We start from the raw sequence: 23001 nt of genomic DNA, 5'->3' as shown, positions 1-23001 counted from the left end.
GGACACCGAAATGATTGACAAGTAGGGACCAAAGCACGTCGTCCATCAGCCTTGCCCACAAGACTCCCATCCTTCACCTGTCCTGTTTTCTAAGATGCATCCCGGGCGGATGCGAGGTCACCTGTGGGCAGGCGGAAGACTTCTCCGCAGCGGCCTAGAGGGAGAGGGAGGCGGGAAAGGAGCTGGGGATGCGGTGGGGCGGGTGACCTGGGCGAAGAGGGCGCGGGGAAGCCGCCGTGCGGGTCTCCCCGAACACGGCGGCCAGAGCAGGGATCCGGGGCGCCTGCGCGGCCGCCGCCCCCGCCGCAGCATCCCTGCGCCGTCCCCGGGCGCGCGCGCGCGCGCGCGGGCGGGAGGAGGGGCGCGCCGGCCCCTCCGCCCCGCGCGGCCACGTGACGCCAGCCGAGGAGACTGGAGCGGCGGCGGCGGCGCGCGGCGGCAGACTGGTGCAGCGCCCGGCGCGCGCGGCGGCATCTCCTCCGCCTGCTTCTCCTTCCCTCCTCCTCCTCCCCGGAGCCTCGACGGTCCCTTGCCCTCCGCCCGGCTCCTCGCCGCCGCGTCCCCGCCGCCGCGGGGCCCCGAGGAGGAGGCGAGGACGCAGCTGCGGCGCCGCCGCCGCCGTTAGACGGGGGGACTCGCGGGGGAAGGGGGTCCCCCGGCCGCCGCCGCCGAGGCCAGCCCTCCCGCGGGGTGTCTGCTTCCTCCTCGCGTCGCCGCCGGCGCCCGCTCTCGGCCGGGATGGGGCTCCTGGACTCGGAGCCGGGCAGCGTCCTGAACGCGGTGTCCACGGCGCTGAACGACACCGTGGAGTTCTACCGCTGGACCTTGTCCATCACAGGTAAAGCCGCCGCCTCGCCATCCTCGCCGTCCTCGCCATCCTCGCCGCCCTCTCCATCCTCGCCGTCCTCGCCGTCCTCTCCATCCTCGCCGTCCTCTCCATCCTCGCCATCCTCCCCCGGGGGGGACCTCGGCCTCGGCCCCGACTGCCCTCCGCCGCCCGCCCGGCGGCTGTTGGGGTGTTGCGGGTCCGAGGACCGGCGGGCGGGCGGGCACTGGTTAAATCGGATCCGAACGTTAAGGCGCTCCCCTCCCCCGGCGCCCGCACGGTTTCCCTCTTGAGCTCCTTCCAGCGGGTCTCGCCAGGTTTCTCGGATGCAGGCGCTTCGATCGCAGCTGGAGCCTGGCGCAGGCCCGCCCCACCCTGTGGCCGCGCACCTGCCGGGCTCTGACCGTTCTCTCCGGCTCCGGGGTCTGCTGTAACCTTTAGGAACATTCCGTGATGGGGCTCGGGGGAGGGGAGCAGGGCCCGGGGTCGGGGTGGGGGGTCGCTGTCCTTTTGGGCTCCTGGTTGCCTTGACACACCTGCCCGTAATTTTCTTGTCTGGCTTGTCCGTCCGCAACATCGTTTGGAAGGAAAAGTCGGAAGCCATTGTTCGGCTCCTTGAACCTGGGAGGGGGTTAGTTTCGGAGGCTTTTTCATCCGCCCGGAGGATCCAAGTGATAGTCTGCGAAGGCTTTGCGCAGTGCAGTGCGGTCAGGGGGAGGGGGGGAAGCTAAAACAACCGGGAGAGAAATGGGGAATCTGTAGGATGGGGGGTCTCTACAGCAGCACCTAGAGGTGGTCCCAGAAGCCTGCATGGGTATCATTTTCTTAAATTGACCAACTTTTCTCTTTCGCCGTCGCAGTTTGACAGGGATCCTTAGTTAACTGAGCTAGGCGGCTTTCCTGCCTAAGGGGAGGCAGTTGTTATACTTTACCATTTTTTTTCTTTATTTGCTTCAGTTACTTTTGGGTTTAAAGCGTTTACAAAATTTTGAAATAATAAACGAGGCCAACAGGATTTTAGGAGGGATCTTATGTTTTCTCATTTGCCAGTCCTTTTGCAGTACTGCCCTTCATGCCAACAGTGGAAGAGGTTTACGTGACATGTTACCATCGAGCCTCCCTTCCCTAGAAATGGAAATATATTCCTATAGTTTGGTGTCTGTTGTATAGTTTGGTGTTTGTTGTTAGAAGCAGTGGTTGCAGCATGAATTCATGGATATATGTTGTGGGAAAAAACGTATTCTGAAATTATTTCTGTGGGAGACAAAATGATTCCTTGGCATTGCCTCGGTTTTAACTTCAGCAAAGTTCTTTTTCAGAAGATGTTAAGTTTGACAGTGAGAAATAAGCGATTTAATTAGCTGTTGCACTTGAAAATGGTTAAAAAGCAGTTTTTAATGGAGTCATTGATTTTTAAAGTCTCCCTTCTATATAGTGTCCATTGAGGTTTTGCGGTACCTACAAAAACTGGGAGAGATGTTATCATTTCCTTCATCTCTGTGATTTTGGTTATTTAAACATTGCATCAGGGTTTCCCATTACACAATTGTGCAGAGCTGAACATCACGCTAATTGGTTGGCAGATAATTGCACTTTGCATATTTCAGACTCCAGACATTGTCAAGGTCCTCCAATCTCCATATAGCCAGCCACACCCAGGACTTCTCATGCCTGTCTGTCTGCCCTACCTCAGAGCTTTCCCACCTTTGGGAAGGCTCAATTTCAGAACCATTGAGAGCAAAGGTAGAATGTACCTTTCTGTGATGGTTAGTTCCTTCCTAATGATGCTGGTTGCAGAAGGAAATGGCAACCCACTCCAGTATTCTTGCCTGGAGAATCCCATGGACGGAGGAGCCTGGCGGGCTACAGTCCATGGGGTCGCAAAGAGTCGGACACGACTGAGCGACTTTACTTACTTACTTACTTAATGATGCTAGTATTAAAAAAAAAAAAAAAGTCACAAATGAAGTGGGAAATTTCGTGCAGTTGCCTCATGTGAAAGCTTTCCTCTGGCCTGTGAAGGGCAAATAAAATAATATAGTATCGTGGACCCAGCCTGAGAAATGAGAGTAGCTACCAGAAAGAAGTGACCTCTCACTAGCAGGTCAGAGGGAAGGTATTTGCCCATGCTCTGGCTATCCACTTACGAAACCTGAGACTGCTTCCTTGCTTTGAGCTACCTAGTGTAGGTAGATGGTATTTCTTAACCAACTTAGAGGCTTAGTGGGATATAGTCTGCTCTGCCTTACTGCTGTGTAAGGAGGACTATTTCAGACTCAGGCACAAGAGCTGGTCTGAACCCCGAGCTGCCCCATTTCTTCTCACCCTGTCGCCACACCCCCGCTTCTACACTTTCCTGTCTTCGACTGATTCATACGACTGATTCCAAGAGGCCCTCCTTCCTATAATTTCATGAATATCTGGGTGAAGGAGTTTCAAAGTAGAAAAGTAGCTTAGGAGATGAGGCTGAAGAAAAAGTTGATGAATTTGGAAGGAGGGTAAGATAAAAGTGGGCAGAGAGAAAGATGGTCTTGAGAAATAGTGGTGAGTATGGTGAAAGAATTCAGATCCTCCAGGGAGAGCAAGAGATGAACAAGGCTGCCTGCCCTGGAGCGCTTTCATCCCCACGTGGTAGCTGTGGGCTTCTTGCTTTCTGTTCTGTCAGTTCATTAAATATTTCTCTCCCCTGAGGTGTCTGCCTAAGTGTAAAGTTAGTGTCAAGGTTTCTGCCTAACTCTATTTACTTTGGGCAGTCTAATAGGAATAGTTACACACTTGGGGAGTACGTTTGATGATTCCAAAGATTTTTGCCCTAGGGCAATGTCTGGAAAAATTAAAATTTTTTGCTATTATATTAAATGACGGTATTTAATAACACATGTCCAAAGCAATGCATAAAAACTGGGCTTTTCAAAGACACATCTAGCAAATGCAGAATATGTCCCGCAGTGTATGAACATTCAAAATGTTATTTTTACCATGTAATTAATAGTGTTTACCTTGGAATTGAAACTGTGAAAGAGCTGTACTCTTAGAAAACCTGCAAAAATAATTTTTCTCTATTTTTAGATATTTTGAACAAGTAAGTGAGTCTTAGTTTATAATATAAAGGAAAGTATAGACTGATACAGGACTTTTTTAATACCAGTTGGTGGCATGAGAGTAGGTACTCTGATGTCATTGTGGTGTTTTCCTTTTGTTCTTTCATTTTATGAGTACATTAAAATCATTGGACTGGGATCCTAGGCTCAAAGTGTATATCTACTCAAGAAAAATTGTAGGTACGATTTCAAAACTGATGAGTCAATATCCCCGACTTACAAATACCCTAATTGTCTATATTTTCCATTGCATTTATTATTTTAGTAATTATTTATTAGTAGTATTTTGTGTTAGTAGCATTTGTGTTAATGCTACTTATTAGTAGCATTAACAAAGAAACATCTTAGAAAGTTAATAACCAGCATGTCCACTCTAAGGCCAGTTGCCTCTGGAGATACCATGTTTCTTTTTGACCATGTGTTTGTAAACAGCCATTGTTCATGGAATATGTTTGCACATTGCATGTATGCTGGGCAGGGCACTGCTCTATGTTCACTAATATAGCAGACTATAGTTGGGTGAAAAATGCGTTGTCTACTTGGGAGCTGTGATCAAAGTAGGTAGATGAGTAGGACTTGAGATCAGAATGTGAAAGGCCAGTCTATCTGACCTTCCCCTCACTTTGGAGGGTCAGATGGGAGAAGTGTGGTCCACAAGGGTGGAGGCCTCTTGTGGGGTGATGATAAAATCTGGAAGCGAGGCTTGTATAAACTTTCCTTCTTGTCTCATCACTTGCCATGTGCTGGCACTGTTCTGGGCTCTGGGATAGAATGAGGACAAGTGGTCACCATCCCAGGCAGCTTGAGAAGTCTGGAGATGACACCCATTCCAACTTCCTTGCTGTCATGGTCTCAAAGCAGTGTGGTCAGAGTCAGGGTCAGGCCTCGCTGGAGCCTGGGGAAGGTCAGGAAACTCCTCTACTCTCCGTGTCTCCACTTCCACTTGCCTGGCAGTCTTGAGTTGTGAGAGGAGTGTATGGCTCTGTCTTTAGAGTATTTAAGCTGTTTCACCATGTGAAATTGATGTGGATGCTGTTGGAGAGTGTTTATTAGGTTGACTAAAAATGGATGTCAAAACTAAAAGTCCATGGAAACTAGGAATGAGTTTAAGGGCCAGTGAGTCAGACAGGTGTGCTGAAACTTGAGGGCTCACGGAAGGGGGTGTTTAACTCAGCTCAGATAGGCAGGGGTCTGTTCCACAGTTTCCTGGGCCCCAGAGGCGCATGGGTCTTAAAACAGGTTATTCAGTTACACTGGGGCTTCCCAGGTGGCATTACTGGTAAAGTATCCACCTGCCAATGCAGGAGAAGCAAGAGACAACAAGGGTTCAATCTCTGGGTCAAGAAGATCCCCTGGAGTAGGAAATGGTGCCCCACTCCAGTATTCTTGCCTGGAAAATTCCATGGGCAGAGGAGCCCGGTGGGCTACAGTCCATGGGACCACAAAGAGTTGGGCACTGTTGAGCATAGCACAGCATTATTGCATTGATCTTGTTATTTGTCACAGCTAATGTATAGTTGTTTTTTTTTAATTCACGTCATTATCTAAAATAGGTTTTCTGTTTGGACTAGTGTGGGAACTCATCATTTTCAGTGTTTCTTTGAGAAAAGACATTCTAAGTTCTGGACAGTGAAAGACAAATACATGTTCATCTTCTAACATGGTGTCTCCCTTAGGCCATGTTTTCAACGAAGTCCTCCTCTTACCTTTTTTCACAGCCTCCCTGCAGCCTCCAGGAAGTCCATGCTGCTGTAGGGTTTTGTCTGTTTGTTTGTTTGGTCCTGGACTCTAATGTCTGATACTCTCGTCCATTCCGCCAAAGTATCCAATCACAGATGGAATGCCAGGAGGGGAGAACAATGCAGGCTCTAAAACTGGAATCGGGACACAGTTTTACACAGTTAGAATCTTTGGCTTTGGGAAACAAGGTTTTAAGAATTACATAGATAATTATATCAGTGAGTGCTTTTGTGATCTTAAGAGCCACAAGAAGTTGGTCATCCTTTTAAAATTCAGTGTTTTGTTTTTTTCCTAAGTCCTGTGATAATGTCATTAGTGAATGATTTAATGTTAACCAAAGTATTATCTTTGAATTATTGAGTCACTTATTATTTCTAATTAGACGTCTGTGGTCACATAGAGAAGAGTCGGGTAGCAGAATCTGTCTTTTCTCACGTTGAGATGGCTCTTATTTCTTTTTCCTTATTAGGACATTTTTTCCTGTTCAATTAAGGTGCCATTGTTTCATTTTCCCTTAGGATGAGAATGTATTACAATATATATGTTACAAAATCATATGGATCTTGACTTTTAGAGAAGAGAGGGGAGGAAGAAATACTTAGCCTCTCAAAACCCAGTTTCCTGCTCTCCTGTCTACGCTGGTCCCTGTCCACAGGCCCGCAGCTCGAGCCAACCTGGAAGACTCACGCTTGAGTAAAACAGGTGCACTTGATGTCGGCTGTCACACTGCCCTTGCCTTTCCTGCCCTTTTCCCTGGTTCCCTTCCCACATGCCCTTCACCAGGCCCCGGCTCAGGCTCCCTCCCACGTGGAGCCTTTCTCAGCCCTGGTACCCAGCGCAGCTCGTCGCCCCATCTGACCCCATTACCCTGAGCGATCGCTCATGTACCTCCTTGTGCAGTTTCTTCTGAGACTCTGTTTTCTTGCACTGTTTTAACCTTCATTATTACTTATCTTTTCCCTTCTTTGTACTTTTCTCCCCAACACTGGGGAGTGCCCGTACATCTGTTGACTTGACATGACTCCCTTAATCTAGCTTGATTTCAGATAGTGAAATTTCAGATACATTCTGATTGATAAATATTAGTAAGGCTTGGGATTACACTAAATTATGGAGAGTTTAAGGGGTTACAGTAAATTATGGAGAGTTTAAGAATGATCTTTATCATAAGTTAGTCTTAAATCAATCAGTGTTGACTTGATTTAATGAAGGAATCAAACCATAAAATCACTTAGTAGCACAGAATATTGTCAAGAGATGTAGAACCAGATGCCGTTCTTCCTCTCTCTTCATCATCTGCACGTAAGCACTGTGGTGTGTGTGCAAGTGAGGCGTCCATGTGGTGTAGGAGATGGAGAGGACCCTGGACTGGGGTTTAGACTTTAGGCTTTAGTCCTGGACGTGCCACTAATTACCAGTGAGTGTGTATAGTGGGCACTTTGCTTTTCCAAGTCAACTTTTTTCATCTGCAAATTGAGTTGAATTAGGTAATCTCTTCGGAGAAGGCAATGGCACCCTACTCCAGTACTCTTGCCTGGAAAATCCCATGGACTGAGGAACCTGGTAGGCTGCAGTCCATGGGTCGCTAAGAGTCGGACATGACTGAGTGACTTCACTTTCACTTTTCACTTTCGTGCATTGGAGAAAGAACTGGCAACCCACTCCAGTGTTCTTGCCTGGAGAATCCCAGGGACGGCGGAGCCTGGTGGGCTGCCGTCTGTGGGGTCACACAGAGTCGGACACGACTGAAGCGACTTAGCAGCAGCAGCAGCAGGTAATCTCTGAGGTCTCTCCTGGCTCTTAAATTCTAAATATAGGTGCAGCTTTTAAACATTCTTTACATAGATAAAGCAATTTCAAATAAACATATACTGATAAGTAATTGAAAACCTGACTCCAGGCAACAATTCCAGTCTTCACCAGTAAAACTGTTATTAGTGCTGTGTAAGGAGAAGGCAGTGGCACCCCACTCCAGTACTCTTGCCTGGAAAATCCCATGGATGAAGGAGCCTGGTGGGCTGCAGTCCATAGGGTCGCTAAGAGTCAGGACACAACTGAGCGACTTCACTTGCACTTTTCACTTCCATGCATTGGAGAAGGAAATGGCAACCCACTCCAGTGTTCTTTCCTAGAGAATCCCAGGGATGGGGGAGCCTGGTGGGCTGCCGTCTATGGGGTCACACAGAGTCGGACACGACTGAAGCGACTTAGCAGCAGTGCTGTGTAAATATTAAATAACAGGTTCATGTTTAGTCCTTTTCACTTTCTCTTATTTGCGCCATAAGGGATAGGTGAAGGAATAAAAAACGCAGAGATACAGATATTTAAGCCCCTGTTTTTTTGATGTAGTACTGTGTTTGTTGCTGTAATACTCTGATGATCTAGGTATTTCTCAAACAACCCAGAGTTAACTATTTTGTCAAAAATAATAGCAGTAACATTGAAGAGTAATTTTATTATTCTGAGGATGGCTTTTTACATGGTTTTGGAGAAGTTACTCATGATTTGAGGGGGCTCATATTTCTGCTTGTACAATGAGAAGATTTGAAACTACATGTCCCCTTCAGGACTTTTTACTGAATTCTCAGAATAGCTCCTAAAGCAATGGCTTAGATAGTCTAAACTTAATTTTACTTCATACTTTTTTTTCTATAGAACATGCAAATTTTATCATACCTTATTAGAAAAGATTTTCAGTTTTAAGTACTCTTTGAGCATTTCTAGCAAATTTGGAAGTATGGCTTAAATTTTTTGTAAAATTGCTGCTAATATGTAGGTTTTAGCATACAGGGAAAACAAAAGAAATGGTTTTGCTGTGTGTTCCTTAACTTTGGTTAGGCACTTTGGTATTAAAGCATCTTACTTTTGTCATTTATTCTTCTCCATGGAATATTGTAATTCTTTAAAAAAAACTCAGTATAATACTTTATTTGTATTTAATTAGAATTTGAAAGTCAAATGCATTAATCCACTGAGGAATCAGTTTCTCATTGTTAGGTGTGATCACATCAAGGCATTTGTGATTTTTGAACTGATTATTTGAAGGAGTAAGCTTCTCTTTTTTCATTTTGTTTGTTTATCAGATGAAAACTTAGGCACAGACATGTATTGTTAAAGAATTTCATGTATATTTGTTTACCCATATTCAGAGCAGCTCTGTTAATAATGGCCGAGAGTGGGAGCAACCCAAATATCCACTGATGGGTGAGTAGATAAACTGTGATACATGCATACAGTGGAATATTATTCAGCCTTAAAAAGAAAGGAAATTCTGACACAAGACACAGCATGGCTGAACCGTTTGGGCGTTATACTAAGTAACAGAAGCTAGTCAGGAAGAACCAAATACTGGTGATTATGAAGTCCCTAAAATAGTTATATTCATAGAAAAAGAAAGTAGAGTGGTGGTTGCCAGGGGTTGGGAAGGTGCTGGGGAGACAGGGACTTGTTTAATGGATATAGAGTTTCAGTTTCACAAGATGAGAAAGTTCTGGAGGCTGGTTGCACAACATTGTGAATACATGTAACACTAATGACGTGTACACTAATGAAATGTATACTTTAGAAACGGTTGAGATAGTAAAGTTTATGTATTTTTACTACAATTTTAAAAAGATTTTCATGTGTTGTAAAATTAATATAGCATCTCTAGAAATGCTCTTTCTTTGGTGTTCATTGCCAAAACACTAAAACTGTTTTTATTTTTTGTTTGTTTATCATAAAATGTCTCTCTTTGTAGAGTATTCATGCTGCTGCTGCTGCTAAGTTGCTTCAGTTGTGTCCGACCCTGTGTGACCCCACAGACGGCAGCCCACCAGGCTCCCCCGTCCCTGGGATTCTCCAGGCAAGAACACTGGAGTGGGTTGCCATTTCCTTCTCCAATGCATGAAAGTGAAAAGTGCAAGTGAAGTCCCTGAGTCATGTCTGACTCCTAGCGACCCCATGGACTGCAGCCCACCAGGCTCCTCTGTCCATGGGATTTTCCAGGCAAGAGTCCTGGAGTGGGGTGCCATTGCCTTCTCCGTACTGTTGCTTTTTAAAAAAAGTACCCAAATGGTACTAGAAGGCTTCCCAGGTGGCACTAGTGGTAAAGAACCCACCTGCCAATGCAGAAGATGTAAGAGATGTGAGTTTGACCCCTGGGTCGGGAAGGTACCCTGGAGAAGGGAATGGCAACCCACTATGGTATTCTTGCCTGGAGAATCCCATGGGCAGAAGAGCCTGGTGGGCTACAGTCCATGGGGTTGCAAAGAGTCAAACATAACTGAAGCGACTTAGCGCACATGCATGCAAATGGCTAGAAAGTAGCAAATGACAGGGACTACAGCCTTGGCTTTGTATTTTGCTTTACAGGATTACTGAGAACTTCACAACTCTGGGGTTTAGGCCTGGCCGGCAGTGATATTTTCCATGTTTAGAAGTTAAACAACTTGCACGTGACAGTGTAGTGGAAACGAATCGAAAGAGGTTGTTTCATCTCTTAGCCCAGCGCCCTTGTTTCCCATTGTGCTCGCCCAGCAAGAAGGCAAAGTCCTCGGACGTGTACCTTCTCTTATTTTACCTTACCTTACACTGCTTTCTCATGGACATAGTATCACTATATAGAATACTAAATCTGAACAGAGTCATAATACCACTAGAGGTAATCTAAAGAAAAGCATCTGAAATGCTTAATGGTGCTGTAAGGGCTGTTGTATGAAATTAAACTAAAGTATTATATACACACACACACACACATATATATGTATATATATTTGTTGTTTAGTTGCTAAATTGTGTCCGACTCTTTTGTGACTGCATAGAATGGGGAAACAGTGGAAACAGTGACTGACTTTATTTTTCTGGGCTCCAGCCATGAAATTAAAAGACGCTTACTCCTTGGAAGGAAAGTTGTGACCAACCTAGACAACATATTAAAAAGCAGAGACATTACTTTGCCAACAAAGGTCCATCTAGTCAAGGCTATGGTTTTTCCAGTAGTCGTGTATGGATGTGAGAGTTGGACTATAAAGAAAGCTGAGCACCGAAGAATTGATGCTTTTGAACTGTGGTGTTGGAGAAGACTCTTGAGAGTCGTTTGGACTGCAAGGAGATCCAACCAGTCTATCCTAAAGGAGATCAGTTGTTCACTGGAAGGACTGATGTTGAAGCTGAAACTCCACTACTTTGGCCACCTGATGCAAAGAGCTGACTCATTTGAAAAGACCCTGATGCTGGGAAAGATTGAGGGCAGGAGGAGAAGGGGACGACAGAGGATGAGATGGTTGTATGGCATCACGGACTCAATGGACATGGGTTTGGGTGGACTCCAGGAGTTGGTGATGGACAGGAAGGCCTGGCGTGCTGCGGTTCATGGGGTCGCAAAGAGTCAGACATGACTGAGTGACTGAACTGAACTGAGACTGTAGCCCGCCAGGCTCTTCTGTCTATGGGATTTCCCGGGCAAGAATACTGGAGTGGGTTGCCATTCATTTCCTTCTCCAGGGGACCTTCCTGACCCAGAAATTGAACCCGTGTCTCCTGCATTACAGGTGGATTCTTTACTACTGTGCCACCTGGGAAGTCCATATACCATATATATGAATATATATATATATATATATATATATATATAAAATATAAAAAAGTGGTAGTGGTATTTAGCCTGAGAAGGTAAAGGTGACTCCATATTATGGAATCGCCTAGGACCTTAAAAAAAGTATATTCAAAGTGAATTATGAAAGTGTTTGCCAAACTTCATAATACAAGAACTAAAAACTTCTTAATTAGTTAATTAGTGAAGAGGAATTCAGGATCCATTATGGATATTCAGCAAATAGAACAGTTAGCAAGAGAAGATCTTAACCAAAGTTTCCATTAAAACACACCTCATACTCCAGTAGTATCTCAGTGTTTTTTTACTTTTAGTTTTTTTAAAGCCACACTGATAGCACTAAGGGTGGTATTTGGACTTTGAACTCTCAGATTAGCACATGTTTTACGACTGCTTTTTCTGAGAAGCCCAGCAAAGTGTGAAAATGGGGTGAGAAGATTACTTGCCTGCATTCTGTCTTGGCTTCCTGTATACATAACATTATTCTTCTATATCAAATGTACATTATGTTTAAGTCCATTTCTTCATCATCAGATCAGATCAGATCAGTCGCTCAGTCGTGTCCGACTCTTTGCAACCCCATGAATCGCAGCACACTAGGCCTCCCTGTCCAACACCAACTCCCGGAGTTCACTCAGACTCACGTCCATCGAGTCAGTGATGCCATCCAGCCATCTCATCCTCTGTCGTCCCCTTCTCCTCCTGCCCCCAATCCCTCCCAGCATCAGAGTCTTTTCCAATGAGTCAACTCTTCGCATGAGGTGGCCAAAGTACTGGAGTTTCAGCTTTAGCATCATTCCTTCCAAAGAAATCCCAGGGCTGATCTCCTTCAGAATGGACTGGTTGAATCTCCTTGCAGTCCAAAGGACTCTCAAGAGTCTTCTCCAACACCACAGTTCAAAAGCATCAATTCTTTGGTGCTCAGCCTTCTTCACAGTCCAACTCTCACATCCATACATGACCACAGGAAAAACCATACCCTTGACTAGACGGACCTTTGTTGGAAAAGTAATGTCTCTGCTTTTGAATATGCTATCTAGGTTGGTCATAACTTTCCTTCCAAGGAGTAAGTGTCTTTTAATTTCATGGCTGCAGTCACCATCTGTAGTGATTTTGGAGCCCAGAAAAATAAAGTCTGACACTGTTTCCACTGTTTCCCCATCTATTTCCCATGAAGTGATGGGACCGGATGCCATGATCTTCGTTTTCTGAATGTTGAGCTTTAAGCCAACTTTTTCACTCTCCACCTTCACTTTCATCAAGAGGCTTTTTAGTTCCTCTTCACTTTCTGCCATAAGGGTGGTGTCATCTGCATATCTGAGGTTATTGATATTTCTCATAGTTGTTAAATAATGCCTACTGTGAACATTAACATAGGTGTATAAAATGGAAATTACAGCATTTTATAGTCCATAATGATCCTATACTAGAAGCTCAGTAAATAGCAGTGAGTTTCAACATATGAAGATGGTATCTAAATTCATGGTTAAAAAGTATATATTATACATACGCATATACATCTGCCTCTCCTTGTGACCTATGACTGCCCTAAATCTCCCCCACTGGCTTTTATGAATATGTAATTTTTTAAACCATGAATATAGATATAGTCTGCACATGGTAGAACTCACTACTGTTTATTGAACTTCTATTATAGGACTTATGAATTATAGAAGGCTATGATATGAATTTTATATACTTTGTATTATTTAATGTTTCTTCATGTCCTTAGAAGAGGACTTCCCTGGTGGCTCAGTGGTAAAGAATCTGCCTGCAATGCAGGAGACTTGGGTTTGATCCCTGGGTTAGGAAGATACCCTGGAGAGGGAAGGGGCAACCCACTCCAGTATTCTTGCCTGAGAAATCCCATGGACAGAGGAGCCTGGTGGGCTGCTGTCCATGGGATTGCAAGAGTCGGACACAATTTAGTGACTTAACCACCACCATGATGAAGAGATAGACTTAAAACTGTACAACTAGAAAGTAACAGAGCTGGGATGGAATTGAGATCTTTTACCTCCGTCTTTCATTGGTGACCTTTGCATAAAGCAACACAGCCTCCTTACTTGTCCTACAAATACTGTTTTATTGTCCAGTCATCATGGTGAACATTTATTGAATATTTATTATGGGCAAAGCTCTCTGACCAGTGCTTTGTATGTGTCACATTTAATCCTTATACTCCTTTGGGTTTAGTATGTAACTATCCCCATTTTATTTATTTATTTTTTTTCAGTTAAATTTTTTTTTTTAATTATTTTTTTATTGGAGCTTCCCAGGCAGGTTCGATCCTGAAATGACTACCCACTTCAGAATTCTTGCCTGAGAAGTCCTATGGACAGAGAAGCCTGGCAGGCTATAGTCCATGGGGTCGCAAAAAGTTGGACATGACTTCACGATTAAACAACAGCATGTGTGGGTGCTCAATTGCTGTCGTGTCCGACTCCTTGTGGCCCATGGACTGTAATCCACCAGACTCCTCTGTCCATGGGACTCTCCAGGCCAAGAATACTGGAGGGGGTTGCCATTTTTTTCTTCCAGGGGATCTTCCTGACCCAGGGATCGAACCCATGTCTCTTGCATCTCCTGTTTTGGCAGGTAGATTATTTACCACTAAGCCACCTGGGAAGCCCAAGCAACAGCAACAGCAATGTTTATTGGAGTATAGCTGCTTTACAATCTTGTTTCTACTATCCCCATTTTCTAAGCAGATAGACCAGCCTTCCAGATAATATCCATTTAGGACCAACCCTCCCAAATTAAGCCTTCGTATAAATGATCTGCACCTCGTATCACACATTGACTCACTCACCTTGTCTGCATTACTGCCTTTTCTCCTTGAAGCTTCTGAGTCCGTCCCTATTTTAGCTGCTCTCTATGAGAAATTTTATAATTTCTCTCGCTTTTCACCTTTTTTGTGTTCTCTGTATATACTTGGTATATACAGATATACTTGGAACCAGAATTCTTTTTTCTCTGTGTTAACTCCTCTCTTCATTCTTGCAGGCTCTTGGGTGACTAGTATACAGCTGAGTTCATAAAACTCTACGCTGGCCATTGAACCCCTCAAAGCCTTGCTGGTGATGACCTCCACTCCCTCCAGTCTGCCCATCACACTCTAACCTCTTAGTCTTTTCTAGCTCAGCCTCCGAATTCTTCAGGAGCTGCCCTTTCCTTCAGTTCATCCAGGCAGTCTTCCAAACTAAAAGCAGCATCCTCTGCCCTGAGCCCAGAGTGGGTTAAAGCAGACAGACATTCCCCCTGGTCATCACCCTGACTCACCCCCTGGTCCTCCACTATCTTCAGAAAGTTTGATTTCTAGAGTAAATCTCAGCTGGTGACCTGTCCACTTGTATCCAGACCTTTCTTCTCTGCTTCTGCCTATTTCATCTCTCTGATACCCCAAATCTTCCTTGGCTTGAAGAATATATTAAGCATCAGATTTTAGACTGGTACCCAGAAGAGGTGGTATTTAGTTTATCCTTGTCACAGAGGTAAGATCTTTCTCAAACTCTTCTTGACAACAGTTATCTACATTTGCTCATTAAAAAATTTCTTTTAGCAAGTTTTTGCAAGTGTTGTTGTAGAGATACATCAAGGAACAAGGGCTGTAGCCCTGGCCCTCATGATACTTATAATAATTGGAGGAAGACATTGACTACATTCTTCAGAAAAATAGCAGTTTCTCTTTGGGATGCTTCAGTGTACAGCATACCATGAAGTCACTGTTATTTTGTGTAGTCTTTAGAGGCGAATGGATTTATAACAATATCACCTGAAGATTAGTGATTAGCTTCCAGGTGTTAAAAACATGGAGTTGATTTGCAGTTGTTGGTTCTAATTTATTAAGGAGGGGTGAATAGTTACAGAGAACAATGTGTAGTACATACTTCTTGATGTCTTGATGTCTTGACTATACTCCAGAAGCTACTCAGTGTCTCTAGTTGGTTGCTGGACTTGAGTTTTTCTTTTGTCTGTGGGAGGTTAAGGGCTTCCCTGGTGGCTCAGATGGTAAAGAATACACTTAAAATGCAGGAGACCCAGTTCGATACCTGAGTCGGGAAGATCCCCAGGAGAAGGGAATGACCATCCACTCCAGGATTCTTGCCTGGAGAATTCCATGGACAGAGCAGCCTGGCGGGCTACTGTCCATGGGGTCACAAAGAGTCGGACACAGCTAAGCGACTAAGCACTATGGGAGGTTAAATAGAGGTAGACGTTGTTAGAAAACAAAACTAGCTGATTTATTCAGGGAGGCTCTAGGAACAAACAAATCAAAATTACATGACTTGATTATGTATTATATAAAGTAGGCCTACACTTCTGAATAGACTAAAGCAGTTCTTAGACTTTAATGTGTTAATCACCTAGAAAACTAATTAAAGCACAGCTCTGGCTTAGTAAGTCTTGAGTGAGGCCTGAAGAATCTGCATTTCAAGTAAGTTCCCAAGATGTGCTTTTCTGCTAGTGCAGAGACCACACTTTCTTTTCTTTTTAAATTATGTATGTATTTTTGGCTGCGCTGGGTCTCCACTGCTGCGAGCAGGGGCTCCTCGCTAGTTCCAGCGTGTGGGCTTCTTGTTTCCGTGGCTTCTCTTGTTGTGGAGCTTGGGCTCTAGGGCTCGTGGGCTCGGTAGTTGCAGTTTGAGGGCCCTAGAGCTCGGGCTCAGTAGATGGGATGCTTGGACCTAGTGGTCCCTCGGCAAATGCGATCTTCCCAGACCAGGAATGAACCCGTGTCCCCTGCACCAGGTGGATTCTTAACCACCGGACCACCAGGAAAGCCTGGGACCGCACTTCAAATAGCACAAGGATGGAGTTTTAATGTTTTTGATAATCTACTATGTACTACCTACTAGAGCTTCCCTGGTAGCTTGGACGAAAGAATCTGCCTGCAGTGCAACAGTTCGCTCCCTGGGTTGGGAAGATTCCCCTTGGAGAAGGGAATGGCTACCCACTCCAGTATTCTTGTCTGGAGAATCCCCGAGGAGCTTGGTGGAGTACAGTCCATGGGGTTGCAGAGAGTCAGACACGACTGAGAGACTGACACCACAATCACTATGTACTATGATAGAAAAACAAGAATTTAAAAATATTTTAAAATTTTAAAATTTTTTTAAGAATTTTAAAATAATGTTATTAAAATTTATTTAAGAGAACCACAGCAATGGCATGGATTTACATAGAATACTTGTTTTTTTTCCCACTCCAACAGAGACTTTGTATTTTTTTAAGAATGATATTGATCAAGGACTCTTGCTCATTTTGTAGGAATCAAAAGGGCAGTTTAGAAATATCTTGAATGTTAGGAATCTGTATAGTTATAAAATTGAGTCACTTTGCTGTACAGCAGAGATTGGCACAACAGTGCACATCAGCTGCGTGTGTGCTCAGTCACTCAGCCGTGGCAGATTCTTTGTGACCTCATGGACCGTAGCCCACCAGACTCCTCTGTCCGTGGGATTCTCCAGGCAAGAATACTGGCGCGGGTCCCCATGTCCTTCTCCAGAGGATCTTCCCGACCCAGGGATTGAACATGCGTCTCCTGGGTCTTCTGCACTGGCAGGCGGTTCTTTACCACTGAGCCACCTGGGGAGCCCTGTGAATCAACTACACTTCAATAAAAATAAAATGTCTTGACTGTCGATTCTCACAGTAGCCGTAATAATAGTAGCTGTTTTCTAGATACTTTGTGGCCTTCAGTGTGCTTGGGCTCAACCATTTGTGGGTGCAGCCACCGTGGGAACCTCTGTGGTTTTAGAGATCACGTCCCTGCCCTGTCTGGCATGGGACACAGTTAAGCAGACAGTGCCAGGACAGGGTCATGTCATGCTAGAGGCAGTCACAGCGTGCTCTAAAAGTTTCAGAAGAAATTCATGTTTAGTGAATTTTGAGTGCAAAAAGGGTTCGTGTTGGAGTGGCTTCCTACAGAGGGTTTTCAGTTTGAACCTCAAAGCAACTCTGTGATTTGGGTAATCTAGTGGCGCTAGTGGTAAAGAATCCACCTGCCAATGCACGAGGTGTGGGTTCGATCCCTGGGTCAGGAAGATCCCCTGGAGTAGGAAGTGGCAACCCACTCCAATATTCTTGCCTGGAGAGTTCCATGGGCAGAGGAGCCTGGCGGGCTACAGTCCATGGCCTGGCAAAGAATCAGACGCGACTGAGTAACTGAGCACACACACATTATCACCCGCATTTTACATAGGAGAAAACTGTGGCCCAAGAGTTTCAAGTTCAAAGTCATGGGGCTGGAAAATGACCGATAGAGCTGGAATCCAGCTGTTGTCAGTTCAGGTCCTGCCCTCTGTCCCTGGGTGCCATATTCTCTCTGCTTTGTGTGACTCTCCAAGTCATCACCCAACTAAGATTATTCCCTCCTGTAACATGTGCCCTTCCTTGTCAATTCTGGGAATTTGGATCTTCTAAAATTTTAAATTTTTACTAATTTTTCTTTTGATGGCCACTGAACCACCTGGGAAGCCCTGTAAATCAACTGTCAGCTTAGACTACTTGCAGAAGAAAGTTCCTTCTAACTGGTAGAAATCCCAAGTTCTTAAAAGCTTTAGAAGAAATAAGCCTTCAAAGAAAGAAGAGGCCTATAGAGCTTTTTAAGAAAATTGTTTTACTATACATAGTTTGTTGTTAGAATTAATTACAGTTGTTTGTATACAAGTAGAAGTTTCCAAGGACTTGGGTTACTTCAAAACTATTGGACTAAAAATATTTTATTATTTATTAAAATCTGGCTTACATTTTCTTAAAAGGATGCTTTTGTTTTTTTAAAAAAACTTTTTTCAAATAATTAAAAATTTAGAGTTAGACTTGTTATGCATTTGCTTTCCTGAATAAATTATAAAATGTGCTATATTCTCAGCATATATAACATATTATATATGCTGAGAATATAGCACATTTTATAATTTGTTATATATGCTGAGAATATGTTATAAAATATATATGCTGAGCATATGTTATAAAATATTCTGTCTTCTCACTTTATAGTCTTCTGCTAAGATTACTTGCTGATGGTGATTTTTCTTTAATCTGGTTTAACTCTTGGGAGAGAGGAGGATTTAGTGGTTTGATTATTGTCAATAGTAAAGACAGTGCTGACATGTACTGAGCTCTTATTCTCTGTCAGACAGTGTACGTCGTGTCTTATTCCTCCCAGCAACCCTAACATCACCCATAAAGTCAGAGAGACTGGGTAGCTTGCTGGGGCTTATTCAGCTGGTGAATGAGAATGCTGGTGTCATAAGGCTGCTAGTCTGACTTGAGAGTTCATATTCAGAGCCTAGAGAACGCCTCTAGGTTGGGAAGAAAAGGCCTAGAAGACATAGAGGGCTTGGCTCTTAGCCAGAGGGGCTCAGATGATCCCTGACATAGGACCCACCTGCCAGGTGATCCCTAACACATGACCCACCTGTGTGGAGATGCAGAGGGAACGGTGCAACAGAAGGAAGGGCCTGTGGCGTCCACGTGTGCTGAGAACGTACCCATTTAACTATCACCCATCAACCTTGTGAGACAGTTATTTTTTCTCATTAAAAAGAGTTGGAAAGAACAGTTGATCCTGCATCCATAGAGTCTGTTGCCCATCCCCTCTCTTGGTCCTCACGTCTTTTTCTATTTTCTCTTCCTTCCTCTCTGGTTGCTTCGCAGCCATTGATCCCACTCTTCCCTTAGGTGTTCCCCAGGGTTCAGCCTTCGTTCGTTTTAGTCTTTCATTCTGTGTGTTCTTTCCCTTGTGACCTGAAATCCTGGAGGGGTTCTCACTGCCAGTGACTCCTCTGTGTTTCTGCTGCCCTGGCAGTCATCTGCAGCTCCAGACCCTGCTGGATACCTCCTGCTGGGTGTCCCACGAGTGCTTCAGACAGAAGAGGTTTAGAAAGCACCTGATTACCTCCTGCTTCTCTTCCTTTATTCTCTGTCCCAGATCCACAACTTCACCATATGTGCCACCAACCGGGCCAGAAATCTGGGAGTAACCCCAAGCTTTTCTTTCACTCTCACTTCTCACATCCATATCAGCCACCAAGCCTGTAGATTTTGCTCTTGTGACTTTCACATCTGCCTATCTTTTCCATTGGCAGTGCAGCCCTTGAATCCAGGTTACACTCATTTCTTGCACAGTGTAGTGGTCTCCAAGGCTGGCTGCCCCGCCCATCAGCATCAGCAGGGGAATTTGAAGGTTGTAGTACTGAGCCCTACCCACAGAGATGTTGATTCAGTAGATCTGGGGTGGAAACTAGGAATCTACATTTTTAATGAGCAGATGGTTCTTCTGTGGGCAACAGACAAATACTTGAAAACCACTGACCCAGCTGGTTTTCCTGCCTTTCCCTTTCAGTCCATCCCCTGCTGCCTCCATCAGCATCTGCTGAAAGCCACATGTGGTCTCCAGTTTCTAACCAAGGAAGCATCTCTCTGTTATCTACAGGATAAGTTCCAGCCTCTTCAGCAGAGTTTGTGAGACTCTCCCAGGTCTGATCTGACCTGTAAATCTCTAGTCATTTCCTGTCATCTTTCCTTGTATATATCCTCTACCTCGGGCTTCCCTTGTGTGTCTCAGCTGGTAAAGAATCCGCCTGCAATGTGGGAGACCTGGGTTCGATCCCTGAGTTGGGAAGATCCCCTGGAGAAGGGAAAGGCTATCCACTCCAGTATTCTGGCCCAGAGAATTCCATGGACTACTTGTATAGCCCATGGGGCCGCAAAGAGTCGGACACGACTGAGCGACTTTCACTTTCACTTCACATCCTCTACCTCAGGCCTGCTTAGATTCCAGAGTACGTGTTTTATTTCTTGATTTGTGGCTCCTTATACATATGGTTCTCTCTGCAGGAAAGCCTTCCGCCCTTCCTATCTCCTTGCCAAGTTTCTCCTCTTTTCTTCAAGGAGTGGTTTGGGCGTCAGCTCCGGAAGCTGCCCTTGTCACCTCTCTCCTGTCCCCAGACTGGCCTCTGATGTTGCTCTCAGAATCCTGCAAAGCAATTGATTTGTCATGTCTGTCTCCTCTAATAGATGATGAGTTTTGAGAGGTAAAGGACAAAATGACCTGTCCCCAATCAGTGAGCTCAGAAGGGATGAAGGGCTGTTCTATTTACTATGCTGGGTGATTTTTAAGATGTAAGTCAGGTTAAGAATAAGCAAAACTGTTGGTGGGGAAGGTATTCAAGGGAAGCCCCACTTCAGATGGACCATATTTTTGGTACCATTAAAAAAATAAAGGTGTAATTTACACATAATAAAGTGAACTCTTTTCTAGTGAACAGCTTGTGAGTTCTCTTGAACACATAGTTGTTAACCATTACATGGCCTTTTAATATAGATAAAATTGTATGATTATTGACCAAACTAGTGTTTGTCAACCAGTCTCACTTGGCATGAGCTTTGTGAAACAGTCAGAGTGTTTTAGATGAAAACAGTTTCTTGAGAAAGAAGTTAACCCTTAAGGGTCTGGAAGGTTAAAATATGTCTTGGTAATTTTTATTTTTGAAATAAAGTTCCTTGCTCCAAAACTTGATTTGCAGTAACATTTAATTTTAGATGTGCTTAACTTTCATTTAAAATTAATTTAATTATTCACAACTTAAATAAAGGAAACTCATTTCCAAAGGAGACAGCTTTTCTACTTATAGAAAGAGAGACCTCATGGTTAGAAATTTCTGAATTTATAGGCATAATTTATTTTGCCAAAGCCCTTCTCATGGGTTCTCTGGAAATAGAGAAGAAATCTGGTGCCTCTTTAGGTCTCTCAGTATTTGATGAGGCCTCCTCTTTCAAAAGCTACACATCCTTGGTCTTTCCTCGGTATTTGGTGTCGTGTCTTCCAGAGCATCGTGACCCTAGCCCAGGTCTGCTGGATGCGGCACCTGAGAAGGTGCGAGCCTCAGTGTGTTTATCTCTTGTCCTTCTTTCTGCTCAGGGAGCTTCTGTAAGTCTCTCTTGTTTTCTTTCCCTTTAAGGACCATGATGGATAGTCAGAGTTCTATTTGAAAAATTCTTCAGGCCTATAATTTAGGCCTGAAATCAGTGGGCATGGTGACTGAGAAGGTGGGCTCCACCGTCTCCTGCAAGTCTCTTGGTCTCTATGCATCTCATTTTTAAAATAAAGGGATCATTTCTAAATCTGAAATTCTACACATCTAATTTATTGTTGTTTTTTAGTCGCTAAGTCATGTCCGACACTTTGCAACCCCATGAACTGCAGCGTGCCAGGCTTCCCTGTCCTTCACCATCTCCCAGAGTTTGCTCAAACTCATGTTCATTGAGTCGGTGATGCCATCCAACCATCTCATCCTCTGTGGTCCCCTTCTTCTCCTGCCTTCAATCTTTCCCAGCATCAGGGTCTTTACCAATGAGTCAGCTCTGCACATCAGGTAGCCAAAGTATTGGAGCTTCAGCATCAGTCTTTCTAATGAATATTCAGGGATGTGCAACATGAAAGGCTTAAAATTGTTAGTGAAAGTGAAAGTTGCTAAGTCATGTCTGACTCTTTGTGACCCCATGGACTGTAGCCCACCAGGCTCTTCTGTCCATGGAATTCTGCAGACAAGAAGGCTAGAGTGGGTAGCCATTCCTTTCTCCAGGGGATCTTCCTGACCCAGGGATTGAACTCAGGTCTTGAACCCAGGTCTCCTGCATTGCAGGCAGAGTCTTTACCATCTGAGCCATGAGGAAGGCCCAAAATTGTTAATAAATAGACTCAAAAATAAGAGCAAAATCATCAAAATAGGATGGCATAGACATGTTAGTAAACATATTAATAAAATAAAATATAGAAAGAAGACAATATGACGAATCAACTAGAGTTCAGTTTATATGCTATTTGTGCCATACTGACCCTCTCCCTCCCCTGTAAGAGCTTTGCATAGAGAGCATTCCCAAGAATGTTACATAAAACCCATTTGAATCTTGATATTCGTTGATGACAGAATCTGACTTCAGTGTTGGCAAGAGGGATAGTGTTTCAATAGAATTTTTCTTTTTTTCCCACCCCTAATAAATTCATGGTGTGGAACCCCACCCATCACTGTGTACTGACAGCAAACCAGAAACATGTCTTCTTTTACTCTAATACGCATGATATATATTTGGATTCCGTGTAACTCAAGTAACTAGAGGATTTAATTCCTTCAAAAGATTATTTAAGGGCTTCCCTGGTGGGTCAGTGGTAAAGAGTCCGCCTGCCAATGCAGGAGACATGGGTTTGATCTCCGGTCCAGGAATATCCCACCTGCTGTGGAGTAACTAAGCCTGTGCACCACAGCTACTGAGCCTGTGCTCTGGAGCCCGGAAGCCGCGACTTCTGAGCCCACGGGTTGCAACTACCGAAGCCCACATGCCCTAGAGCCCACGCTCAGCAGTAAGAGAAGCCACCGCAATGAGAAGCCCTGGTACCACAATTACGGAGTAGCCCCTACTAGCCGCAACTTGAGGAAAAAAGCCCGTACAGCCACAACGAGCCAGCACAGCCAACAATAAATAAAGAGATAAAAAGTGATTATTTAAAAAAAATAAACACCAAACTCAGAAGAAGAGGTCAGACCAGAGGCATAGAATGTGGGGATAGGGCATTGGAGGATGGCCACAGAACATTGTGATATAAGGAGAATACGTGCAGGGCTCTGGCTGTGAGAAGTGGGTCCCTGGCCAGCAAAAACTGCTTGTTTTCTTAACCCAGTATTCCTTATCTTCAATCCCATTCTTTCTCTCTGTGAAACAGTTAAAGCTGCTCA

General features: G+C 44.4%; 1 protein-coding gene across 1 annotated transcript in view; it reads left to right on the top strand.

Moving 5' to 3' along the window:
* The first annotated feature begins 396 nt into the window (after positions 1-396).
* The window catches only part of ELOVL4 (ELOVL fatty acid elongase 4), a 40277-nt gene continuing 17672 nt past the window's right edge, over positions 397-23001 (top strand). Inside the window, exon 1 of the mRNA XM_027550993.1 lies at positions 397-838. Within this exon, the coding sequence (XP_027406794.1) occupies positions 739-838 (100 nt within the window). The 5' untranslated portion in view covers positions 397-738. The remainder of the gene's footprint in view (positions 839-23001) is intronic.

This window comes from Bos indicus x Bos taurus, chromosome 9, assembly GCF_003369695.1.
Source record: "Bos indicus x Bos taurus breed Angus x Brahman F1 hybrid chromosome 9, Bos_hybrid_MaternalHap_v2.0, whole genome shotgun sequence".
NCBI classification, from domain to species: domain Eukaryota; kingdom Metazoa; phylum Chordata; class Mammalia; order Artiodactyla; family Bovidae; genus Bos; species Bos indicus x Bos taurus.
This window is presented reverse-complemented; position numbering and strand designations above follow the sequence as displayed.